The sequence below is a fragment of the Pseudopodoces humilis genome, chromosome 17 (genome assembly GCF_049639895.1).
Source record: "Pseudopodoces humilis isolate 2021_Gansu_Grassland_sample_001 chromosome 17, ASM4963989v1, whole genome shotgun sequence".
Lineage (NCBI taxonomy): Eukaryota > Metazoa > Chordata > Aves > Passeriformes > Paridae > Pseudopodoces > Pseudopodoces humilis.
The window spans coordinates 3,661,103-3,687,960 of NC_142216.1; the positions used below are offsets into that span (position 1 = coordinate 3,661,103).

At 47.3% G+C, this 26,858-nt stretch overlaps 1 protein-coding gene across 3 annotated transcripts in view; it reads left to right on the top strand.

Moving 5' to 3' along the window:
• Window positions 1-1,318: 1,318 nt before the first annotated feature.
• The window catches only part of LOC106628213 (serine protease inhibitor Kazal-type 5-like), a 40,220-nt gene continuing 14,680 nt past the window's right edge, over window positions 1,319-26,858 (top strand). For 2 of the 3 annotated variants that reach the window (XR_015774048.1, XM_088063771.1), the window contains exon 1: window positions 25,588-25,702. Coding sequence is in view for 1 of the 3 variants with exons in the window: in XM_088063771.1 (XP_087919897.1) it covers window positions 25,645-25,702 (58 nt within the window). In the remaining 2 variants the exon portion in view is untranslated. Of the gene's footprint in view, window positions 1,475-23,221; window positions 23,355-25,587; window positions 25,703-26,858 lie in introns of those variants that run through there. The other variant, XR_015774049.1, reaches the window with a different exon arrangement.

A 26,858-nucleotide genomic window follows, 5' to 3' on the forward strand; every position in this document is an offset into this window, starting at 1 on the left:
CCACAATCCCTTCCTATCCCATTTTCTGTTTCGCTTGGTCCTACTGGGACGAGCCCACAGCCCCCCACTGCTGCTGCTCTGCCCCTCCACGGACAGGAGTCCCATTTTGTGCAGTATTTCACTCACAGGTGGCTCGGCAGGGAGAGGGCATTGATGTGCCAGCACTGGAATTGGGAGGCTCCAGCTCCCACCAAGCCATGCAGAGCCCCTTTCCTGGTTCTGTAGGAAATATTCAGCCAGAATATCATTCTGGTTCCTGCTTGGGGATTATGTATGGATTGGTGGATTCAGCAAATGGGGGGAGCAGTGGCTGAAAGGAGCCTGTGACAGAGTGGGGAAGGCTTGTCACTTGAGGGACATCTTAGGATGTGGGTCATGTTTCCACTTTTTAGAGAAGAAATTTGAATAAAAGATTTGGTTCCCCCTCCACCTCCGGAAGAAGAACAGCTGCTAAAGGCTGTTAATGTTAAAAGCCCTCAATTAGGAAGAACACTAAGGAACTACACAGGAAGCCAGAAAGCAGCTCTGTAGCTAAAATAACTTCTGTGAGGTGCTGTGATAACAGAGTGAGACCGGAGGATAAATTGCCAGTGTGACAGTGCCTTCCTGCCTTCCAGGATGGTCCCTGCTGTGGGAAGGAAGGGTCAGGACTCTGCCAGGGAGCGGGAATATCCCAGTGCGCCGGGAACTGGGACTGATCCTCTCGGCAGAACCTCCTCGCGCAGCAGGGTCAGGAGCAAATCCTACAGAGAAAGCAAACTAAAGGGAACTTCAGCATCACATCCAAGTGCTCTACTCTTTCCCACACATCTTGTGAAGCTGGTTTTTTATTTTCTTTTTTTTTTTTTTATACAGGCACGGAAAAAGAGAGTGACTTTGGGGTGGTTCATTCAGACCCTACAACTGATGTTCAGGGGAAGCTGAGCTCTTCCAGGTGCAAAAAGTGGAGCTGAGTAGGAGCAGGCTGGAAGGGAAGTGGCTCCATGTGGGCCAAATTCTGATCAGAGGAGGTGGGGAGGAGGAGGAGAGGACTTTCAGGAAGACAACCAATTTTTCTCCTCAGAAATAAAAAGCTTCTGGCATCACCTGCTGCTTATCTTGTTGCAGTGACATCTAGCTTCTTTCCAGGACTAAAGAGCACAACCCTAACTCCAATAGGAGCTTAATTGCTATTAATCCTGTTAATTGAATTTGGTTCTCCTGTGCCACTTTAGCACTCTGACTGAAGGAGGGAAATTGAAAGCAAGGAGACTGGGAAACAAGCTCAGCTGACCTAAGGCGTGTGACTCCTCCTGATATCATAAATTTGTGCCCCCCCACATTTAGGGGGAGGCTGTATGCTTGGGAGAGCCAGCAGTGGGATTGCTTTGGGAAGTGCCCTGGGTGCTGCACCAGGCAGAAATGGATCCTGGCATAATTGGTTGTGAGGAATATGCAGGCTGAATGTGAGCTCTCAAATTAAGTTGATTTTCAGGTAATAATGAGGCTTGGGGTTGATAGGGGACTAAGCATACTCTCAGGGATTGCCCTGCTTTTGTAGGGCTTTATTTGAAACCCGGTGTGTGATTTATGATAGTTTATTTGGTTTCAAAGCCAAGTGTCTGTGGGAGGGGGGATGTCAACAAAGTTGATTTTTTTTCTAAATGGTTCCTGCCCAGGGTGGACCTTTCTCAGACAGCTCAGAAGCACAGGCTTTCATGTCAGAGCTGCCTCTGCATCTCCTCCTGGGCAGAGAGGAGTTTGTTGTGTGCCAGGTTTTTGGGCAGCCCTGCTGTGCCAGCTCTTGCCAGGGTTTCTGTGCTCACCAACAACTCCCCCAGCAGGAGAGCCAGAGTGGGCTCTTGAGAAACACTTCATTCTTATTTGGATTTGTTGTATTCTGGTTAAGGAAAGAATCCCTTTGGGGAAGGGATGTTTTAGGATGTTTTAGATGTCCATTCCCTCTTATTTGTGTGGATTTTCTCTCTAACTTGAACTTTGCTTTGTAAACTGGTTTAAGTATCTGTCCTAGTGAATCCTTGGGTCTTTCACTTCTCTAATGTGACAAAGGTTTACATATTGTTGGTCAAGATCTTGGTGGCCAGTTAATGGAGAAGCAAATTTGGGCTTGCAAAGGGGGATTTTCAAGTGCAAGATTTTCAAGGGCAAGTAGATTTCTTGGGGAGGGGGATTCCACCTTCCAGTGACTTCTGTCAAAAAGAAGGGCAAGGTAAATGCTTATAAGTTCGAGAACATGCTAGAGAATCCACTCATCTGTTAAGAAGCTTCTTGTGGTCAATGTCAAGGGTCTGCTGAGTCCCTGAGGGCCCAAAGTCCTGCTGAGCTTGGTGGCTTTGCTTCATATTTTGATTCTGGCCTGAGCCAAGCTGCAAAGGTTGCCTGGAGGAGTTCACAGGAGTTTTGTGAGGGTGTTGTATCCTTGTGGGGTTAAGGTAAACCCCATAACTGTTATTTAAGGCATTTTGGGTTTGTGGGCACGTCATGCAATTGCAGTATCCAAATGCATGCCTAATTGTGGTGTTTGAATAGGGCAGGATGATCTCCCTGCTCAGTTCCAGGGTGTTTCTAAGCAGCTTGGGCTCCTCTTCATGCCCCCAAAAGATGGTGAGAGGTTCAGGAGTGGAAGAGATGATGTCAATACTCAAGAAAGATACACAAAACCAGGGTTTTCAGTTGAGGGGGATGACAAAGCACTCTCCAGAATTGTGAATCCAGAATCTGAATCCCAGAGCTGCTGCCTGCCTTTTCCTCCTCTCCTTGGTGAACAGTATCAGCGTGTGGTGTCAAACCCCTTGAAGGTCATGGACAAAGAGTGGCTCATCCAGCAGCTCAGTGTCTGCCCCACACAACCACAGGGAGAAGGGGAAGGCCCTGACGAGCAGACAAGAATATTATGTAGAAAAGCAGCTGTGTTTTGGGGTCTGGCTGGTGTGGGGGCTGTCACTGACGAGCCGGGAGGTTGCCTGGGGACCCCGGTGGGAGGGAGGGGACAGGGACCAGGTGACAGCAGGTGGCACTGTCTGCTGTGAGCCAGCCCCACGCTGTCCCTGCTCCTTGGGGCTCTCCTGTGGGAGCAGCACCTGGGGCAGCCCCAGCTCTGCTTCACTCCCTGGGGTGGTTTGCAGCCCGTGTTGGAGGCGCAGATGTGACACCCTCTGCGGAGGTGGGCAAATCTCCCTTTTTACGGTGCTGCTGTGACTTGAGGCCTGTGCTTAGCAATAAATTCAAGGCATGTTCTGAATACCTGTTTAAAACAGTACATACAGTGATTCTTGATGCTAAGAAAAGCCTTCCCTCGGGATGGCACTTCTGTTCCAGATCCAGCAAGGCTTCTACCCCCGCTGCCTCTAATAACTGCAGTTAGAGAATTGCATTTCATCTGCCTGAAATTCTCCAGCCACTTAAGTGAGTCGCTGGACTGATTTCAGCTCTTGCCAGTATTGATCTGGCATGGCAGAGCTTTGTTTAAAGGTTGCCCCTCTCCATCCAAAAGGCTTTGGGATTCCTGCATCTTCACAGGGTTTAGCGAGCAATTTGGAACCTCGGGGTGAGTGGTAATGAGTAATTGTCAGCAGTCAGTGCTGAGCCACAGCCATCGGAAATGATGAGAAAAATGAACCTGTGCTTCCCTGTAAGCCCTGCAATTGTGAGTTTTCCCTGCCACCGGGGCAGCGGAGGAGCAGGAGTCCCACCCTGGGTCAGTGGTGTTGCAAAAGCAGAGAGACTTTCACTCGCATGCTCTGAGGAACCCTGGGGACAGAAATTGCTGCAGAAGTGAAAGGGAGCTGGAAGCAGCATCCCAGCCCTGCCTGGCCCGTCCCACGGCGTCACGGGAAGAGCAGGAGCACTCCTTCTCTCCAGCCAGCAGAAACAGTCCTGAGAAGGTTGTAGTAAATGCAGCCATCACTGATGGTGGGCTCTGCACAGCCTCCTGTCCCAGGGCTGTTGGGATCAGGGTGTTTCCTTCCCCTCTCCTCAGCACTCCTGGATGCTGGGGGAGGGAGGAGTGCTCATGGGCTCATGTCTTCAACAGATAAATAGTAATTTCAGATGATAAAACGCTTTTTTTTTTTTTTTGGCTGGTTGCACCTCAGAGGTGCATGATGGACCTGGTGAATGTGGGTGCTGTGCTCTTTGTTGGCAGTGTTTGAGTGAATCCTGACTGATGTAGAGGATGGCTGAGGGGAAGGACAGCTCCCAGTGACACGTGTCCCATCCTGAGGGGGCTGCCACCACGCTGCTGTGATGCCTGCTGACTTCCTGCAGCTTCCCAGTTGAAGGCCAGCTCCCTTTCCAGCTCCCTGTCTGTGCCAATGCCTCAGAGGTTCCTAGGGTTCCCTAAACCAAGCTTTACCTGAGCTGGAGGAAATAAGTTCAATTTAATTGCAGAATGAGCTGGGATGTTCTGCCCCAGTTTTTAGCAGAAGGTAAGCACTGCCAGAAGCTCATGCCATGTTTTGGCTGTCTGTCTACCTGTGTTCACATCAAAGTTTGTCCCCTTACTCTGGAACTGTCCATGCTGCGCTCTGTTTTTTATTGAAAGATGTAGGACTTTTCCTGGCTTATTAAAAACACTTTTTGTGTGCCCCTGGCTCTCCAGCTGGTCCTGGTTGCTGTGTCAGTGGTCTCCTCTGTCTGGCTTGTCTCAGATAATTTTTCTTCCAGGTCATTGACTCACGATGAACAGAAAATGCTCCAAAAGCTGAATCATCTGGGGCATGGAGAAAACCCAAGTTGCTTGCTTTAGCTGCTGTGATTCCTGCAGCATTTCCTGTGTCTGAGGTGCACCTGTCCATTCTCTGATGGCCCCAGCCTGGGGCTGGGAGTCAAGTGCAGACAGCCTTGGGAAAGGCACTTAACTCTCTCCTTCTCATTGATAGGGAAACAGATAAAAGTAAAGATGCTCACCTCCTTCAGAGGGCAGCGAGAGGATTAATTGGTTAATGTTTGTGAAGTGCTTTGAAGTTGAAATAGGGCAGATTGGTGCTAACCTAGGTTGCAAAAGCTCTGATGTGTCATAAGGAGGTAAAGGTTGTGCTGAGGAGGCACCGGGAACCGTAAAATCCCTGTCCTTCAGGTCTCGAGCATCTCACAGGCTGATCTGGTCAAAAACAGGGATTAGGGACAAGGGCAGTTGTGACAGAGGCCTTTCCCTCCCCAGTGGTGCTGGGCCAGCCTGCAGCCCTGCTCACAGGGCCATGGGGCTATGGACCAGCTCTCGCTGGCAGCCAGGCCCTGGGACAAAGCTGTGTGGCAAGAAGGGCTGGCACGTTTTGTGATGAGTGAAATCTGGTTCCGGGTTCAGCGCTGGGGAAACCAGAGTTGAGTGGGGTTGAGCAAGACGGGATTCTCCCGGGGAGGAGCATGGGAACCAGCGCACCCAAAGCAAGAATGTGTTTGGTGACCTGGGTCTAAGCCACGGCGGGTGGGGGCGGCCGTGCTGGAGCTGTGTTTAGCCTGGGTGTGTGTCCACCCACTGGGGGTTGCTCAACAGGCTGGAAGAGGCCATGCTCACTTGGCTGCTCGTGGTGGCTGGTGGCTGACGAGCCTGGTGAGGATTCCCAGGTGTGATGGGATGGCCCAGGGAAGAGGGAGCTTCCATGAGGTGGCTAACACCTTGGGTTTGAGGCAGAGCACTCCTGGGGTTTGTGTATCAGCCCTCAAGACAAGCCCCCTGCATTGTCTGCGTACTGCACGGCATCCACAGTGGAAGAAGGAGTCAAAACCCACTTTCTCTTTTCCTGGAGTAGTGGACAGAGCAAAGCTTTGTCTTGCGGTATAAGCAGCGCCAGAACCCAGCAGCAAAGCTGGCTGTCACACCTGGTGCTGTCCTGGATGAGAACAGACCTGAAACTTTCTTTCTGGAAGGATGCTTATTGTGCAGGTGGGTCAGCATTCACCTGCCACCCCTTACGGACCCTGTGGTCTACCTCCCATGGTACAAAGTTGCTGGGAGGCTGCTGGGTGTGGAACTGTGCAAATCCAGCCTCTGTCAACCCATTTCTCTGCTGTTCATGGTCCATAGCAAGCAGACCACCTCCACACTCCTCCTGGCTTGGTGCCACTGATGATTCAGGGAGAAGTGGAGGTGGCGCTGGCCTTGGGGTGAGGAAGGTTGTGGTGGTAGCAGATGTGGAGGCAGAGTGAGCAGTGAGCTGTGGGTGAGCCTGGCTCCACACCAGCAGGAGCTGTGCCTGGCATGGGTCGGTCACTTGTGTGCCTCCACATTAGTTTCAGCAAAGACTCTCAGTACGAGGGATCCCCCTTCTCTGTACCTCATGGGATTGGCTTTCCCAAGGTTTGGGGCCAGCACAAGCTGCTGGGATGGGTGAACACGTACATCTCCAGTGGGCATTTGAAATAAAGCAAGGGAAGAGCAGACCCAGAGCCACCTGGCCCTGTGGCACCCACAGCTGAGCTGCAGCCCTGCACAAGCTGTGGGCAGCCAGACCCTCCTGGAGCAGCTGGGCTTTGGCAAGCAGATCAAGGGATTTGAGTGGGAGGGGATGAACAACCTCCCAGGGAGGAGAGCTGCCTGTTGGGGAAGGCTGGGGGGGCAAGGTGGAGCCTGGAGGAGGGTGCAGGTATTTTTCACTTTCATTGGCTCCTCCTGGGACTGTGAGCCAAGAGAGCACCGGGTCATTCCAGGGAGCCTCCTGTTGTCCCTTCCTGCCTGGCAGAGCAGGTGGGACCGCTCTGCCTGTGGCATGTGTGTGCTCGGTGGTTACCCGTGCTGGCTCTGCCCCATTCCTTTCCCCTGGGAAGGATCAAACTGCTGCTGCAGCCTTGTCATCCAAATGCCTTCGAGTGGGGAAGAACCTGGGGACCTGTTTTACGAGGGTCAAACAGATGTAAATAGCTTTTCTACAAAGGTTTCTGCTCCATTTCCCCCATCCCTAATGCTCAAACAGCCCCTGAGGAGGTTTCTCTTTGCTTTGGTTACTGTACCCCACTGAGCACTCAGCCCACACAGCCAGTTTTGGGCTCTCCAAGCTTTCTTGAAGAAAGCAGCCAAATGTTTGTTTTGTGGACACCCTTGTAACGCATATGGGTTTTCCAAGGAGCAGCCAAAGGCAGGGGGGAGGGAGGAACCAAGAGGAACTCTTCATCTGGCTTGACTCATGCATCTTGCTTCAGCTGGGTTTATTATTCATCATGTACCCATTACTGCTTGGGGCTTGCTTAGCTCCATGCTCAAGAAAGGGATTTTTTTTCTGCTTAAACCACATCACTGAAGTGCTGCTGAGCACTTGTTTGCTGTTGCCATAAATGCCTTCACTCCAAAGCTCTGGGACAAGGCAGGAGATCACTAACTTCTTCCTCCTTTTCTGTAGAAAAGGGTTTTGTTCCTGGACTGCCTTACACCACCCAGCCTGAGGAAGCCTTCCTTCCAGCAGGAAAACTGTCATGCCAACTTAAATGGCATGCAAATATGGTCTCATTTGTGTGTTTTTGCAACAACAGCTGCAAGCAAAGGGTAAGACAGGGAGGTTGAATTTTGCCTGCAAGTCCTCTTGTCCTAAGCGTTGGTTGGATGAAGGATGATGAAAGGCAGAACTAATCTTGTTTGAAAATGAGGATTTCCCATGGAATGACAGCTCTGCTTTCTAGTGTTGCTCCCTTCTCATTTGTGTGGGCACTGAGTTGAGGTGAGCCCCCAGCCCCACCTTCCCTGGAGGTCCATGGTGCCAGGGACTGCAGCGCTGTCTGAGGAGATGCTGCCACTAAGGCAGGCCTGCTATGCCTGCTTAGAGAAAATCACCAGAACCACCACTTGGGCATTATTTTTGGTGTTGGAAGTTGCTGTCTGCTAGCCCTGGGAAGAAGTGAACCCTCAGAGATGATGCCCTTAGGGAGGGTGGGCAGGGAGAGAAAGGATTTAAGGCCTCCAGGGAAGCAGTGACACCTGATCTGCTCTTGTGAAGCTGAACTAACAGAATTATACTTTTTGGTCTGGGAATTCTTATCATACTGAAAGCTTCCTGTTAATGAAACCATGATGAATGAGGAGGGATAAAACTCTCAGCTGCAGCTGGGTGAAATGGCAGGGCATTGTGAGCTCTCCCAAACCTTGAGCTGTCATCGTGGAGCTCAGCAGATGAGTGTGAAAAGATGATGGGGACAGTGAACTGAATCCCAGGTCCAGGCAGAGAAAAGAGCACATTACCTTAACCACTGACTTGTTTGGTGGCCACTGGCAAATCTCTGTTTTCTGTATCCCAGCTGATAAAAAGCAGACACTGCTCGAGGTCAGTCCCTTCAGGCTATGGGAAAAGTGGTTCAGTTGGTGTAAAACCCCTGGGAATTGATGGCCAGATACCCAAATGCCACATCTTTGTGTGCCCTGATGGAAGGGCAGCACCAGGGGCTCTGGGTGCAGTTTGGTGGGAGGCTGAGCAGGCAGCACTTCCCCAGCCAGATGTTATTGTGGCAGGGGTGGCTTAATTCTCAAGGTAAGTCCTAAACCAGAAGGAAGACAGTGATAAAACCATGCCTTGGGGGGTGTGAAGTCCTGGGCTAGGACAGAGCAGCCTGCTGACAAAGGAGAAGCTGCCTGTTTTCTTGCTACTAAAATCCTTATTCCCTGCTTGCTGAGTGTGCCTTGTCTATAACACAAATGACCCAGTTTGAATGGACTACTTAAATCTTTGAGCTATGCTGATTAAAACATTAAAAAAAATAATCTTAGACCATCCATAGCATCTTTTAATTTAGGTTCGCTTAATTTGTGGAGTGCAGAGGTTAAAAGTGAAAAATGAAACTCAGGATAGAGAAGCCAAGTTCACAGATGTCCTGAAGTTATTCAAGCATCTTGAGAGTTCTTTATCCAGGGCAGGGGCAAGACTTTCCCTCATTCCTTTGTTTCTTGTAAGTTTTTTGTACTTTTGAGAGCTGTCGTTAGTCTTAGCTTATTAATCCTGTTTGGTGCAGTGGTGCCACCGGGAGCCACTGCCGCTGGCGTGAGGAGCTCTCAGTCTAATTTGAAACAAGATGTAACAAGGGAACACAGCCCGGAGTGGGAGGCAGAGGGTGTAATGAGATCTCAGATTTGATAGCCTCTGTTGCTCAACATGATGTGCTTGGGCACCTTGTTTGCAAATTTGGGTCCATTTTATAAGTTTTGGGGGAAAATATCAACCCGAATGTCAAGATCTATATGTGGAGATGGTTCCAGCTGTGCCTAGCTATTGACTTAAACTTCTAAAACATTCTCACAAATGGTTGATGAGGTGGATTAGCCCAGTAGAGGTGCTTTTTTGGTTTTGTTTTGTTGGGGTTTTTTGTTGTTTTTTTACACAAAGGGTTTAGTGGTGATGCCTGTGGAGAAAAGTTACAAAAAGAACTTCAGAGAGCGCTGGTGCTGTTGTAGCAGTAACACCACATGATACAAAACTGAGCAAGAGCAGCCAAAGCAGGGAACTACAGCTCTGGGGAAATTTAAAGGTGCAGAGGGCAATGCACTGGTTTTAATGGGAATGTGGGGAGTTATTAAAGGAAGGATGAGGGATCAGCAAGGATGGAGCTCATCAGCTGCCTTTAAAATGTAGGATGTGGGAAAACTGGGGGAAATGTGCTGGCATCTATCCCAGGCTGCTCTGATTTATTTTTAAATGAGGAATCTATCATTGTGAGATGTAAAGACATACAGCAGCTGTTCTCTGTGCAGGGATGTGAAAGTCTTGGACATCCTGGGAGCCAAGTGAAAGTGAAGCTTCCCTCTCTCACTCCCTATCCCTCCAGAGTAAAAGTTGATCAGCCCCTCCCTGCCAAAAGTGAAGTGCCAAGTGTTTCCCCTTGATTTATTCCTTTTATGATTAGCTTCCCTCTGCCCTTGCAGCTTAATCTGGTTCAAAATGTCTGCAATTACCTTGGTACTGGGGATTTGGCATTGGGATTTGGTGACTCATGTAGTTCCTCAGCCCAAGGCAGCCAGCCAGCCAAAAAGACCTTGTTAGCTTGGCCTGTGTTAATCTGGGAGCAGGGGTGGCTTTGGGAGCTTCTTTGAGCTTCAACTCACAAAGCATCTAAAGGTAGATGTGAAACTGCAGGGGCAGGAGTAGTGAGGGATCCTTTGTTAGAAGAACTGGCACAGGGGGATGTGATGGGCTTTGGGGTCAGATCTGAGTATTTCTTCCCAACCTTGGTGCAAGGGTGAGGCTGGAGCTCAGAAAAAAAGCAAAGTGTGTGGTTGTTGGTTGGCTAGGGAGAAGAAATCATTGCTGGCTCTTCTTTGGCTCCCAAGTGCTGGTCCATCAGCAGCTCCTGTGGATGTCAGGGTTCAGCTCTCCCAGGCACAGGGATTATTTCTACCACACATAAAAAGATTGCAGAGTTTGGCATCTGCTTTGAGGTTTTTGCTGCCAGGCTTAGTAAAGAGGCTTAGGAGCTCTCAAACCAGAGAAATAAATCTGCTGCACCTCTTATCAAAAAAATAATGGATAGTAGGCTTCAAAGGAAGAGGAAGAGTCTTTGTTTTGTAGCCTACTTATGTGTCTGGCCCGGCTGATTCTCACCCTTTGCACCGGTGTAAGAGCCAGTGCGGAAAATAAATAGAGCTGATATGTCTAGGAATAGATCTGGTGAGTGGGTGGGACACCTTGGGTGCTGGGGAGGCTCTTCAAAGAGCAAAGGCTGTCTCCACCTGGGCTGCTGCCGAGGGGCAGGGCTGCGGCTCACCAGCATTGCACGCGGCTGCCCCAGGGGGATTTTTATGGAGCAATCGTGGTAATTAGCAAGCACAAGTTTTTCCACGTACCAAACATTGTCGAGGGCAGTAATTCAGCCCTGTGCTTGTTATTGCAGTGAGTGTTGGGCAGGAGTGTCCTGGGAATTTGTCGCATCCCGAGTGGGGGGAGCCCATCAAAGTGTCCTCGAGCTGCTGATGTTGGCTTGCCACCCTGAAACAAAGGGCTGATGAAATAGTATTAGCCAAGCTGGTCCTAATGAGGGCAAAAGAACATCTGGAGTCAGGTTTTGTTTATAGCTCTTTGTTTTGTCATTGTTAGGGAGACAGAAGAGGAAGTGACACTCATAGTATAAATCATGACATCCAAACAAAGGGATGACATCTGGGTGTGATTTTGGATTTAATGTCCTTGCAATCTCCTGAGGTTTAAAGCCCAAAATTTTAGCCTAAGATGCTGGCAATCCACCCTGTGTTCAAAAGATTAATGTCACTTCAGGACAGGGACAAAGAGGAAGTCTAGAACTCTAGACCACAGCTGGCATGTGCTGAGACCTGAAAATGCTCACTTCAACTCTGAGAGCTGACCCCAGCTTGGAATAACTTGGAATAACCCAGCACCTGGGTCCATGGTTGGCTGTGGATGTTGAGGGGAACAAACAGGCCAAGCACAAAGTAAATCTTCCTGTGATAAAGTTTCATGTGGTTCAGACACTTGTCAGCCAGAGGCTGCACCTCCATCATCAAGTTTAATAGCCACTGATGGACCTGTCCATGAACTTGTTTAATTGACTTTTGACTCTCTTGATGTGTTTGGCATCCACAACATCCTGGGGCGATGAGTTCCACAGTGCAATTACATCTTATGGGGAGGGGAAAAAACCCTTCCCTTTGTTTGTTTAAACCTCCTATATGGTAATTTATTTAGTATCCATTAATTCTAGCACTGTGATTAATCCTGAACAGCAGCTACTCTTTATTTTCTGTGAGTTCCCCCTGAATTTGTGGACTGTCATAAGCATATTCTCTCTAAAGCCTGTTTTCCACTGGGGGAGTTGCTGTGAGTTTAGAGAAAAGCCCTTCCCATTTCTGCTCCTCTCTGTGGCCAGGAGAGATGTGCACCTCTCTAAATCCTTGTTATGATGATGATGAAGGCCACAGTGCCACAACTCTGCAGCTGGCCAGACCCAGCAATCATAAAGGCAGCATGACAGAAATAGTTTGTTTTATCCTCTCCATGTTTCCTAACAATTCCTATCAGGTGCTAAACCTTCCTGATTGCTCCTTGGTAATGATGTGACATTTATTTGTGACCTTAGCCACAGAACTCCTTAATACACCCCTGACAGAGATGGTTACTGTGGAGTTGTAATGTGCAGGTAAAGCACAGCAAGCTTTTATCCTCTCTCCCCATTTTTCAACACTCAAATGTGTCTGCCGCTTTCTTGTCCAGCCACTGTGTCCTGAGTGACTTGTGGTTTTCTCTCAGTTGACTCCAAGCTTTGAACTCTGTCGAATCATTCAATTTGTCCCTTTGCTAATTGCCTTTTCATAGTCATTTACAAAAAGCTGAGCTGCAGAGATGCCTGTTGAGTCTCACCTCCACTGGGAGAGCTGACCTCTTATTACTGCTTCCATTTTTAACCATTTTTAACTCAAAGAAACTCTTCCTTTACTTGATGGCACCTTGTATTCTTGTAACTGGTTCATTAGAAGGAGAAGTTCGTGGTGTCGAGCAGTGCCATGGCTTACCCACACTTCAGGGGACTCAGATGGAATGATGAGGCAGAACTTGTCCCCAGAAACCTGTGATGAGTCGTCCCCAGTCTGTCACTTCTCTCTGTGTGCTTTGTTACTCTCTTGGGATGAGCTTTCCTGCCTTTCCCCCAAAGCAGAGCACATTTCAGCATCTTCAGTGCTGCTGAGGGGGGATTTAATCCCTGACAGTGGCTCTGTGTTATCAGGATTTATCAGCTTATTGTGAATAAGTTAATTTAGCTTTTCTACTCTGCTGTTATCTTCCTTGGAGGCTCCCTTAGCCCTGTGATCAAGGACTCCTCAATGTGTTTTGTTATTAGTGCTGTGGCTTGGAAAATTCTTCTCAGTCTTTGGAGTATTTTGGCACAGTTGCAGACTTTAGATTTTACTCTTGGTTTTTACATTTTTGCTATTCGGGCAGTGCTTCTCCTTAGTCTCATTTTACTGTTAATTGTCTCACTTTAAGCACACTAGCTTTTATTCTGATTTTTCTTTTTTCCCTTAAGCAATACGTGTTTACTCTAATGACTTCTTCAAATGGTCTTCCCACCTCCTGGGTGTGTTTTTCCTTAAGGGCTTTTCCTTTTTAATTTTCTTTGAACAAGTGCCTGTGTGTTCAGGCAGTATCCTCTTCAAGCTAAACTTACTGTCGCAGGTTTTCAAGGCTGCCCTCAAGATTTGTCAGGTTTAAAGTGCAAAGAGCCCTTGGCCATGTGCTTGAAATCAAATCCGCTGGTTCCTGGGCGCTGCTCAGGATGTGCTGAAGAGGCTCTTGTGTCAGAGGTCATAAATTACTGCTGGAGGGAGCAGTAACTTTCCATTTTAAATGTAAACATGTTCCCTTCCTGCCAGTGATCCCATCTGTACAGGGAGAGGGACATCTCGTGCTCGTGTTTGTCTCTGCTTACGTCCATCACAGCCTCACTCGTCCCCCTTAAGGGTTTGCTGTTGTTGGCCTGTTCTGGGTGGGTGGAGGATGGAATAACTCTAACACTACAATGTCTGGGCATGGGACTGCAATCCTAACAGTATCAACTATTTGTTGATACAGTTATCTTGGTTAAGCTCTTTGATAAGCTCTCAGTGCCCAGCTCCTTTGATGCTCACCCCCCGCACCCGCACAGCCTACTCTCATTCCTGTGTGATTTGTACCCTCTCATTACCATGTTCTGCTGCTTATCTTCCCCCCACCAGGTTTCCAAGGTGCTGGTTATGTTAATGGCCCCACCTGAAACCAGGGCACTGCTGTTCATTCACCTGGCCTTTTACACTTGCCTGCATAGGAATGCACACCTGGTGTCCTGTCCTGTTCCCTCTCTGCAGCCCTGGCAGGGCTGCCAGCTGGGCCTGCTGGCTCTCCCCTGTTTTTGGCTTCTCTCCTATCCTTTTCTTCAAGGATACTAAATCTTCATGACTTCTCCACTGGAGACTGCATTTTCCCAAGCCACATGTCTTGTCAAATTGGCTTTCCCACAATATTTAAAGACATCCTTTATGTGCCAGTAGCCTTGGTCTGTTTTCATTTGGATTTAATATTTGTATCTTTTCTGTAAAGGTCCTACCTACTCAAGCCTGTCCTCAGGGTATACACTCTGCACCTTGGGCTGACCCTGGATTCCATTACAGGGCACTTGGGGAAGCATTTCTGAGCATTTTATTGAGTTGGTCCTGGCCTTAAGCTGAATCTTGCCTTCAAGATTGCTCTCTCCGTCCTGCATTGGTGGTGACCCTTCAGACCTCACCAGGAGCTGTTCCCCAGCTCAGAGGAGTGAGAGATCACCCCATCAGCATTCAGCACACAGCTGATGTTCTGGTCCCAGCTGTGTGCTCCCATTGCACTGAGCAGGATGTTTGGAAACCCCTTTGGATGCCAAATAAATGGGGAAAGACTGAGTAAATGGACAGTGCCATAATCATGTGTAAATACTTAGGCTTGTTTCTTTTCATACAATTTTTGCACCTTTTCAAGGATGCTGCATTTTGAGGGGTCCCACAAATCTCCAATGAGAAGCTGCAGGGTTGTTTTCCATCCCTGAGCAGGATTTAACTGTTTGTCCTATTGCTCAGTGCAAGGTGAATTCATGTCCTGTTACTTAGGGTTTCAAAATCCTCTCCATTACATTCTTGACACAAATTCATGATCCCTTGTGTAGAATGTGCTGTCAGTTCTGGGTAATTCCACTAAATCACATAGTCTAAGCATCCCACACAAGGCTGAAACATAGCCCCATGGAATGAAAGTGTTTATTTTTGTGTGTGTCTGGGATGTTGCAGTGATTTGCAGTTGCTGTTGCAGTGATTTGCATCATTTAAGTGAGGTATTTTGGGTTTATGTGAATTGTGGAATATAGAAAAGCTCAAGAATGAAGCAAAACATCTTATTTTGCCTGAAAAAAAAAATTAACTCCCTCAAGTCTTTGAGTTTTTCTGGTATTTTTTTTTTCTGGAGCTGATAATGATCAGAAGGTGAATCTTAGCCCCACTATAACCATGGTGCAGTGTATACATGTTTACTTAGGAGAAAATATTAAAACAGAGGTTGCCCAGGCTTTTTAGTAAGTATGAGAGACTTATTATTTGTTTGTTATTCATTAAATCTCCAGCCTGAAGATATGCTAATTATCTTAGATGTCAGTCTAATCTGCAAAGGGCATCTTCAAAAGCATGTGGGAAAAGGGCACATGAATGTGGGGGTTTTTGATTCATTATTTGATGCCATACCTTGAAAACAAATAATAAATTCCATTTAACTCCTTGCTTTTGTAAACCTGGTGATGGGCACAGCACTTGGGGTGGGTTTTAAAGCTGCAGCCAGAGGGCTCTTTAGAATTAGTTCTTGTCATGCTCAGATTGGTGTTTTTTTGTTGTTTTCTTTTTCTTTTTGAACCTCCTCTTTCAGCTTGTTGATTTCTTTGGTGCTGCCCAGGGAAGGAGAAATCCCTTAAAAGATAACCAAACCAAAACCCAGCCAAACTTCAGTAACTGTATTACTCCACAGCTGATGGAAACTGCTTTTCTTTGTTGCTGCTCACAAACCATGGGACTGCTGTCCAGAGCTTCCCAGACTCAGTTTTGGAGCAGAAAGCCACTGGATAAAGGGGTCTTGGCACAACATTCAGGCTAGACTGAAGATAGACGGAAGATTTGTGGGTGACATGGGGCACTGTTAAATGGTCACCCCTTGTTTCCAGCCTGGCATCACCTTTGGATCCTGTTATTCCTCTGCCAGGCAGGGGAGCCCATTAGCTGTGATAGGCCAATCAAACAGCTCCTAATTGATCTAGTGATGTGGTTACTGGTGATGACAAGCAGATGAACTTGATGACCCAGGAAGTCCTTTCCACCTGTGTGCTCCGTGGAGGCAGCGCAGTGCTGGTGCCACAGCGATCACCAGTGTTTCTGTCCTACACCTTTGGAGCCAGGCTCCAGCTCTGCTTGGCAAAGCAGAGTGTGTCCCCTAAAGTCAGCACTCCAGCACATGGACCAAACATGCACACAATGGATACAGGACAAAAATGGCATTTGGGCCCCGAGTGTTGTTTGCTGTGTCTAATCCTGAGCCAGACCTGGCCAGGCAGTAACTCAGGCAAGGATGAACCTCTGCAGTGAAGGCAGCTGGATGGTAGGACAGGGAGCAGCAGGGATTAAGTGAACATGCAACAGATTTAGGACAGAAAAGGGCTCTGCAAATACAGGAGACCTACCTTGCTACAAGCAAGGACTGAAGGAAATGAAGGGGGAATTGTTGAGGCAGCAGCTTGGTGTCTGCTCCCCAGCCCCAGGGCTGTCTGTCACTAGCTCAGTGCTGCAAAGGGGAGGTCTCTTGGGGTTTTTTTTTGTTCATGCTCTATGTGGAATGTGCTCCCATTTGTACAGATGTTCTCATGTGCAACAGCTGGTGTGTGGCATCCTCAGCTCCCTAAAAAGCTACAAATGCAAGCTTTATGCAAATTTCCTCAGTCCTATTCAGAAGGATCTGATCCTGCAGCTGAAATATTGAATTATGGCTTTATATTCAGTTGGGAAACAAAGAGTAAATGCAATCCCATCCCTGGAAGGGACCACAGACTGGCAGATTGAAATGGTCCACCAGGAAAGACTATTTTGTGGTTCTTGTAGCATCATGGATAAACACCTGGAATATATTCAGCCAAAACATTAGATGTTTTGGGACAAAGTGAACAGCAAAAGGAGCTGAGCACCCCTGCTGCCTGTTTGAAATTTTATTGGTTTGACCCTTCTGCCAGGCACGAACTGGTGATGAAAAGGACTGGACCGTGATCTAGGTGTTCCTTAAAAACATTGAAATCACACTGATTCAGGTCTTTTCTGTCCTTGTTTCAGATCTGGGATGCTGTTGCCTGCCATGTGTCACTCCTGGCTGCCAATTTCCAAATCAGTCAGTGCTGGTGGACGTGTTGATTCCCACTGATCATCAGACATTTGTTAGCTGATCTCCACCACTATCCTGGTGATTCAGCTGCAGTGGGAAATGGGATGTTTGTTGGGTTGGATATGCAGGCTACTGTGCTATGGGAAATCGTTTTGAAATGCAAGCAAAAAAGCCCCAGGTAGTTAAATGCACCAAGGTAAACCTCAGGATTTCCCAGGGTGAGCACATTCCTGCTGCAGGTATAAGAGCTCTGTGCCACATGTTTGTGTGCAGGGGAAGCTGTCCTGGCTGGAACCTGTCATGCTGTCCTTGTGCTGCTGCCAGAAAGGGCCTGGCTCCCTCAGGAGCACAGGGATTATTGGTTCAGCAGTGAGTGTACCACTGAAAATCAGCACAAACCTGCAGGGATTTGGTGGCTGCAGCACAGGGGAGCAGATTCCAGGTTCATGTTTGCATGTAACTTGGGTTTTGGTGTGTGAGTGAGGACTGAATGGAGATGCTTTAAGTGCATTAGACCTCAAGCGACTCCCCAAAATACTGATGCATTTCTGGTGATCTCTCTCTGCAGCATCAAGGGCTGTGCCATTATCTTTGATAAGGCTGAACTGTTCCTTCAGCAGCCAGAGTGATGCTATTGAATGTACTGATGCTGTTTGGCAAAATGCCTCCCATCCACAACAAAAAAAAAAATGTTTAAAGCTTTTAGCACCTTGTGTAAAGAAACAAATGTCCTCTTTCCCATGTACTGCTGCATTACCAGCAAACTGGAGAAAGGTTGTACAGTGACTTAAAAATGATAATTTTGGGTGCCTCTAATAGGTTCTGCAGCTTTCAAATTAAAAATAGGGTATTTGGACCAAATGCAAATATTTGTTTTATGCTCTTCCTTAAGTTTGGGGGACATGGAAGGACACAGATCATCATAGAATGGTTTGGATTGGAAAGGACCTTAAATATAATCCAGTTCCACCCCCTGCCATGGCAGGGACGCCTTCCACTATCCCAGGTTGCCCCAAGCCCCTCCCAACCTGGCCTTGGACACTTCCAGGGATAGGGCAGCCACAGCTTCTCTGGGTAATCAGTATTTCTTCCTAATATCTAACCCAAACCTACCCTCTTTCAATGTAAAGCCATTTTTCCTTTTTCCTATCACTGCAAGTCCTTGTAAAAAGTCTCTCTCAAGCTTTCTTAGAACCCCCCTTTAGGTACTGGAAAATCTAATGTATGGAAAATCCATACTTCTCATGCGAGCACACTCAACTTTCAGTTGCATCTGCTTATTTTTTTTCTGAGGGGAAAGTTGATATTTTTCTTTGGAAACTCTCCCTTTTGGCTGGCAGTTCCAGTCACAATCCATGGCAGCAGACGCCTTAAGTAATGACACTGTGCTTTTCTATCACATACAGGTCCTGAAATGCCTTACTCTGTTACCCTCTGCAGAGCAAGGAAATTTGGGCTCTCCTCTTGCTGTGGGCTCTCCTGGAGGGGCAGCAGGAGCTTTGGGGGATCCCATGGGTGGCTCAGGGCACCCATGGCTGTGGGACCAGGCAGAGACCAGGGTTTCAAAGCGCAATCAGGAGAGTGGGGCGTGGTGATACTTCAATCTGAGAGCAACCACCACCCACACGGGGCATGTTTTTGGCCTCCTGCTGTCACTGCAGCCATGGGTACTGGCACTTAGGCCACCACACCCCTCGGCCAATTCCAGCACTGTGGAGCCTTTGCCGCCGATAAAACATAAATAATAATTTTGCAGAGGGAACAAACACTGTGTTCTTGTGGCTTGCTGTTCAGGTGGGGGTGGAGGGGCATGAGGGTTGTTGGGGGGCATAGGGGGGCTCAGTCCTCATTGAGGGGGACAGGTTTTAGTGCCACTTACTGGAGCAGCACTTAGAGGGTCTGGTGGCTGCACAGGATGGGGCAGAGTTACACAAGTGCAATCCTCAGTGCTCTCCAGGCACTCCCCTTGCTGTCCACAGGAAAATGATCTCAGGACAGATTTTTCTTCCTCTGTAGAAATTCAGCTGTTTCAGTAGCCTAGTGACAGTCATTGTCTTCCATTTCCATGTGAGAGTTGAATCCAGAGTCAGAAAAATTTCTACTTTGTTCCCAAACAATAGGGCTGTGTTGTTTTGCACGATGACTCCGGCTTTTCAGCCGGTGTGCTGTGCTTTGCTTTTTGCTGTGGTCCCGCCTGGTGCTCAGCAGAGGCTGGAGAATACCCACAGTGAATCCTGGCAGTTGTGCAACGCTACACACGAAGTAAAACTCCTTTCTAACCCCTGCAGGCGATCAGTTTCCACCCTGAATGATGAGATTTTGATTACCCTTATCTAAGCTACAAATACTGTAAGGGAGGTGAAATCAGCTGGCTCTGGGAGGAACTATCACAGCACAGATCTTGGTGGCCTTCGGAGGCTCCAAGTGCTTGGCAGCTCCAGGGGATGCCGTGGTGCCCTGCCACGGGAAGTCCTTTCAGCGTGCAGATGTTACTTGCTGAGGCCTTGTAGATCAAACCCCAACTCCTGCCATCTCCAGCCTCACAATTTTCAATGAGCAAAAGCCGCCCAGGAGAGTGTTGACAGCAGGAATGGCAGCTGCTTCCTCAGAGTCGGCAGGGAGAGCCTGTTGCCTCAATGCTGGATCTCCCTCTGAATGCAGAGACCAGTTCCAGCATCCCCAGCCCCACATGGCATCAGTTGCAGCTTTTGCCCTCCCAGCGAGCGCAGTTTCCCAGGGCAGCTTTATTCTTCTGTGAACAAAAGCTGTTGAGCTGCAGGGAAGCTCCTGGCTGGAAGGTGGGTCCTTTCTGCAGCCAGACTGAGAGTGAGGGCTGGAATGAGACTGGATAGTGTGTTGAACACTCAGATGCATCTCTCCTCTGGGTTCTTCTGTCTTATATTTCTCATCTAGAAGAAAAGTACATTTAAAAAAATTAAATCCAGCTTTAAGCCAGAGCGGCTTGTAGTCCTTAGCTTGATTGGAGGGAAGGAGAACTGATAAGTTAATCAGTTTTCAAGGTCAGAAGAGATCAATAGGACCAGCCAGTCTGCTGTGCTGTGCAAATCAGCCCCCAGACACAGCAGTGGCTCCTGAAGCAGGCCAGCCTGGGAGATAGCAGAGTTGTTTTGCCGTGTGGGAGGATCTCTCACGCTGCAGGGATGAGCTCCAATATAAGACCAGGGATGAATAGACCGAATTAGGTGTGACCCAGAGGATAATGCAGCATTCTACATCTTAACATATCCATCTGTGAAATGCAAATAATAATAGGGGAACCCTCTAGGGATTCATTAGTCCTTTGAAGATGGCATGTGTTACACGCTATTATTGTGATCTTCCAAAGTTGGCCTCATCCCGCCTTTTGGACCTACACCTCTCACTGTTGCTCACTTCCTGATTCATTTCCCCCTCCTCCCTGGCACTGTCAAGCCAAATCAGCAGTGGCAAAGGCCTGTCCAGGCCAGTCAGCCACATGTCATGGTGGCTCATGGCCTGGGAAGGGTTGCAAAGATGAGGCTCGTGCTCTGGTTCCAGCGCAGGGGGCTGGAAGTTGCTGCCATGATATTGCAGGGGTGCCAAGGACACCCAGGAGCTTTCTGTGCTGGAGGATGTCCAAGGGGCATGTGGTCAGTCCATAACCCAACATGTTTTTTGTGACTTTCAGATCAGAGTTAAAAAGGCGGATTTGGGTGGGAAAGGAAACCTGGTGACAGCGAAGGGTGTGACTTGTGAGACACTGGGTACCGAGGAGGTTGCAGCAGATGCTGGATTTCGGGGAAATTCTTAAATGCTCTCAGCGTGTAGAGATTTGCAAAACAATCATTCCAAATTCAGTTTGCCTACTTTGTTTCCTTTTGGTAGAGTAAGTTCACTTGACACAGATTTCTTTTTCTCCCTTCTTTTTGAGTGTTTTTTATCCTTCAGTAAGGACTTGCTGTGCTCTGGATGTGTTTCTGAAATGCATTTTACTGAGGCTTCATGGATGCACAGCATTCCCTGTGCACTTTACTCTAAGAAGTGGATGAAATCAGGACATTCCCATCATTCCTGTCCTGGCCTGGGGCAATTTCTCCTCCTTGGTGAGCTGCCAGGGTAGGAGTAGTGCTCCAGGATGAAGGGAGTTAACACCTGCAGCATTTTCAGGGATGCAGCCAGGAGTTGTGACCAGCCAGCAGCTGGGCTGCACAGTGTCCCTTTTTACAGTGTCAGACTGCTGGAACTCTGCTTTGGGGTCAGGAAACTTTCCTGTCTGAAGGGAAGGGCCTGTGGGGGCCTTGGGTACCTGCAGTGACAGTGGGATTGCAGGATGACTGACACTTGTTTCCCTGGAGGTCTGGGCAGCAGCAGAGGGTACAAATGGGAGCTCTGGGACATGTGGCTGTTGCAGCCCAGAAACTCAAACTCAGCTTGGGGTTTGCTGGCTTCTTGGCTGATCAGCACCTGGATTTTGGTCTTGGAAGGGCAGGAAAAGCTTTGTCCAGCATCATAAATCTTGTTCTTGCATGGGATGTGTGGATGAGGAACCTCCTAGGCTCTGCTGATGGGTGAATTTTGTAGCTCCTCTTGCAGCAGAGTCCAGCTCAGGGTGGGTGCGTAAATGAGTAGTTTGGACAGGAAACCATCCTGTGTCTCTGAAGTCCCCCTTTTAGGAATGCCTCACTCTGGAGTTATAAGAGGGAAGGTTTGGGCTGGGCATTAGGAAGAAATTCATCCCTGTGAGGGTGGGCAGGCCCTGGCACAGGGTGCCCAGAGAAGCTGTGGCTGCTCCTGGATCCCTGGAAGTGTCCAAGGCCAGGTTGGAAGGGGCTTGGAGCAGCCTGGTCTGGTGGGTGGTGTCCCAGCCCATGGCAGGGGATTGGAATGAGATAACCTTTGGTTAATCCAAATCATTCCGTGATCTTATGAACTCATGAAGCTGCTGAAGTTGAGAGCTCTGGATTCAGCTTTGGCTGTGAAGCAAAACACCATTTACTCTGTGCTTCCTTTGTTAAATATGCCAAACAACTCTGTCTCTTCCCTTTTCTCCCTGAGGACCTCTGGGCTGGACAGGGACATAATGGTCAGCTGGAAAAGAAAGCAGATTCAGTATTATATAGAAATTAGGTGTTGAGCAGTGGTGCTGATGGGGTTTCTCAGAAGAAGAGACATGGTGGGAGGTAAGAATTGCATCAATCAGGACAGAAAAGTACATCTGTGGTGGGAATATGGGCATGTCTGTAGTTTTACGAGGGCAAATGGTGCTGTGAAAGAGACTGGCACTGCTGCCAGGGAAAAAGTGGGTGAAACATGGGCTGCAGATCCTCATCAGGGCTTTTTGTCCCACTGTGTGGTGGCTTTGGAAGCCTGACCCGAAACACTGCCTTGCTCTGGGGTGAGAATGAGACAACACAGCTCATGTCCTCAAGCATTTAGGGCAACTTCAGAGCTGCTTGGGCTGGAGGCTGGCATTCAAACAGGGAAGAGCTACCAAAGCACAGATGGTTTAACAAAACCCACAAACCCAACCAAAAAAAATCCCCAAGCAAACCCTCCCTCCACTACCTTAAAAAAAAATTCCCAAACTAAAACCCAAACCAAACAACATCCCCACCATCACCATCCCAATCAATTATGGTGCCAGAAAGGTTTTTCCTGGTAAAAATATCCCAAAGTGATGCTAAACCCATTAGGAAGCAGTTGATCCTGCCTGAAAAAACAGTGCCATGTCACTAATGGGAAGAAAAACAACTTCCTTAGTGGACAAGGCATCTCAATTATTTTTCCCTGTCTATAGATATATTTCTGTGCAGGCACAGGCTGTGAGGGAATGAAATATGGGAACATCAGAAAAGGGGAGAATGGCTGTAGGAAAAGGAGTGTGATGTTCATCACTAATTAGGGTATGAATCAATTGGCTGCTTCTTGGCCTCTCTTCCCATCCTCCTTGGGGTCCTGGAGAGGGAAGAGGTGAATGCCCACTGTGGCTGTGTCCTGCCTGTCCCACATTGCTGGCTGCACGACATTGTCCCAGCCTTTTGGGTTTTCAGCTGCCTGGGGGTTCCCTAAATTTCATGTTATGCTTCTGTTTTCTCCTGCATTTTCCTAGTTACTCCTTCATGATTATTTTTATCCTGATTCCTGTTTTCATAGCAGAGTGTGGTGAAAAATAGATCCAGTGAGAGCTGTCCTACCAGGCACAGCATCATTATATGCTATTTCTTTTTCTGAATTTTTTAAACTGAGATGTGAACAAAGGATACCTTTGCAATATCTCTTCTTGCCCTCATCTGCTTTTCTCAGTGGCATTTTGCTCTCCAGCTGTTTGGCATATAATGTAAATTAAGAGTAGCAAGATGCCGTGATAAAAAGATATTAATAAAGCATCGGGATAATCTCTCTTCCAGATCCAATCCTATGGGATATGAATTCCTGTGGAAATTAATGGGCTGTCTGGATTCCAATGAAGGATTGAGACTTCATGGTGTAGATGGATCAATATGATGTAAATCGATCAATAGAGGCAATCAAGTGAGCCAGGTGAGGTTTATGCTTAATACACTCCTGCTGTCATCCCTCACTGTGCCCAGGTTTGTGTAACTCAAGCAAATCCTCCAAACCATATGGCTTTGCTGGGTCCTCTCCATCCCCTCACATTTCATACCATTACTGGGTTTTCTTACGAGGTTGTAGTTGTGCAGCAGTAATTAGGCTGGGAATTTTTTTTAATTTTTAAATTTTTAAATTTTTTTTACATGTTTTAGGTTTTTTTCCCTCTTGAGTTTTGTTACAGAACATAGGTCTGGTTTTGGTATCAAGGTGTGTTTGGGCCATTCTGAGCTTCTCCCACATGTTGGTGTGGGTGTAATTGGTGGGCAGGGGGCTGCAGTGGTTGGAATATGGGGGAGATGAGGTGGTCACAAGGCCACTGTGGGGTCAGGACCTGTCCCTCCCCCTCCTTTTCCTTGTCACCCTGCACTGCCAGGCTGGGAGCTGCTCTCACCTGGCCAGTCTGACCTGATTTGGCACCCACTCTGCTTCCTTCAGGAATAGGGCAGTCAGCCAGCTGTCTTAAGTCAGGGAATTGTTTCATTTTTCTGTGGGAATAGAACTTTTGGAGGAAAAGAAAATTTCAAGAACAAAACCATTTTTAAAAATGCGCTTCCCCTTCCCAAACCCTCCCACCTCATGGCTGACTCACGGGCAGACACTTCAGTAACAAGTAGCATCTTTTGTTTTTTGTCCTTCAAGATAGACTTCCAAGCTCTAACCACTTTTAAACTACCATACACTTTTTTTTTTTTTTTTTTCTCTTTTTATCTTCCAATTCTCCCAAGGATTTACTGACACATGCTCTGTCAGCTTAGTTTTCCTCTCTTCCTGTTGGCCTCCCCTCCAATTCCACACCCAAGTACGCATGCAGAAATTATCTCATGATTCAGGACAATACACGGCTCTTCAGATCTGCCATGAGCCATCTGCATGGCCTTGGGCATTTTGCTACTGTATTGCAAACTCTCCACTCTCAACCTGCACACGATTTCGTTTTGGGTTGAAAAGAAATGTTAGGGGTGACCACACTCCAAACTGGGGCTGTGCTGCCTTGGCTTTGGCTCCAGTTGTGAGCACGAGCGACTGTTCTGATCTGAGAAATGTGTGGCAGCAATTTATTACAAGGATTTATACTGAGCTCTGCTGGCCTGTCTGGCCAGGCACATATGTCACACAGAAGTATGTTTTCTTCCTCAGATGGTGCTGATCTGCCTCTCTGCGCAGCCACAGCCTGTGCTTGAGCCTCTCATTGCTCTGCTTTGCTTGACTGACTCATTTATCCACCCCTTTCAAACCTTGCAAATGACTTTTCTCTCCAAATTCTTCTCTTTTCACTGGAGACAAGGCACACAGCTTCTTCCCACGTAAATCACATTCCAAAACTTTGATGTCATCTTTATTTTCCTCTCTCGAGACTCCTGAGAAACCCTGCACAGGATGATTACTTTCATCTTATCTCTTCTTTGGAAAAGACCAGAGCAGGGCTGCTTTGCTGGACCCTTTAGCATCAATAACAACACACCTCAAAGAGCAGCATCTATAATGGTCTGCCAGGTCCCACCTGGGCTGAAGAAAGGTTTTCAGTAATAACACTGCAATTTTTAATTTATATTTTTATTTTCTGAAGACAACAGGGAGAAACTGGGAAAGGATGAGGGTTTACCAGTGTGGTTTTATCATGAACACAGCTGCTGTGAGAACTGTAGCGTCAAACCCAAGGAATTTCAACAAAGCCCCAAACTTGATGTTTTTCAACATTTCCTGAATGTTTACTCTTTAGGTTCATACTGAGGTGCTTTAATAAAAGCAAACTGACTTCCAGAGGTTTGGATGACCCGAACTTCCTGTTGTCTCTTCTGCAGCCAAGTTATTAAAATAAAACCCTTTCAGCAATTTTGTTGAGATATGAAAGGGTATTTGTGGTGTGGTGGCTGGAGTCCCGCTGTCTTATCAGGATGGCAAGAGTCCCTCTGGCTGTGTGGGGGATCTGAAGTGATCTATTTATAATTTTCTTACCTTGACAAAATGCAGGGAGTGACTCAAATATGTCCCATCCTTATGGAAATTAATTGTGTTAATGGGATCATTAGAATTTAGAGTAGTGTGAACAAACTGGTTTTTGCAGCTAATGATGGTTCTTGGGAAGGTTATGTCATAAGGAAGGCGGAGAACCTGGTCATCTATATATATGTGATCAGCCCTGAGCCCTTTCTTTGGGTTTCATTGAGCAATGCTCTAGTAGAGCCAACGTAGGCAAACAGCTGCCACCACCCTCACCATGAAAATAGAAGGTGCCTCGGTGGTCCTTGCTCTGGCATTTTTCTGCTTCTTCTCAGGTTAGTAACTTGTGATGTTCTCTGTGCTGGAATCTGGGACTGGCAGAGGACGCAGCCTGGGAGTGCCCGTAAAGACAGAGAGAGAGGATTAGAGAGCCCTTGTTTATTAAAAAGCATGGTGGTATAGCAGAAGACCATCATTTTTCTGCTGTACTACATGTATTGGTTTGATATAACATGTCTTGTTAACTACTCTTTCTTTTTCATGTGGAAATAGTGAAGTTTTATTGGTAGAGGAAAGCATCTATTTCAAATAGAATTAACAGTTTAAGTAAAAACCAAAAAAAGCCAAACTCCCATTTGTCTAAGTGGAAGAATACCAATTTCCAACCAGACCGAGTTCTTCCATAAAAAGCCCAACTTTGAACAAAAATGTAATACAATTTTTTGTAAATTCAGAAAAATGGTAATGTCCTGTCAACACTTGCTAAGGAAGGCATTTTCACATGGCTGCAGTAATTTGGCTACAATAGATAGACTTCAGCAGGAGTTGGGTTTGAAGCAATAGTCTTTCAATTTCCTGCCGGTTTCTATTGAAAAAGTGCTAATGGAAGATCTTGGCAGTTCCTTGCAATGCCACTGATGATGCAAAGGAGGATGAAACACATTATACCAGCTTTAAATGGCTTAGTAAAAAGAAATGGCTATCAGCTACTCACCTGCTGACTCATTATTAATTTGATAATTTGTGTGAAGTACTGCAGATGGAACGGGCCTTGAAAAGGAATTTGTTATTTTGGACAAACAACAATGGCCTAGCTCTGGTATCCCAATTTTAAGGGATGGTGAAGCATGCCAAAAATGTTTAAGCAAGTTTGATGCAACTACCAAGGCAGGGGTATAGGATAATGGAGAAACAGTTACTGAGCCATCCTTGGAACTTGGATTTTAAGCCTGAGAAAAGTAACACAGTAAAGAAGGGCACAAAGACACACAAAAAAATGGATGTGATTTTGCATTTGAATGACAAAAAGTGCAACGTTCCAGAAAGGACTGGGCATTAGAGAATTTCTATCAGTGTGAAATAATGCATTGGATTAGCTTTTATCAAGAGGTATTTGGGTGGATTAGGAAACTGCATCAAGTATTTTAATTAAATGCTTTTGCTTTAAAATTTCCCTTCAAACATTTTTGTATGGTTTCATTGTTGGTTTTT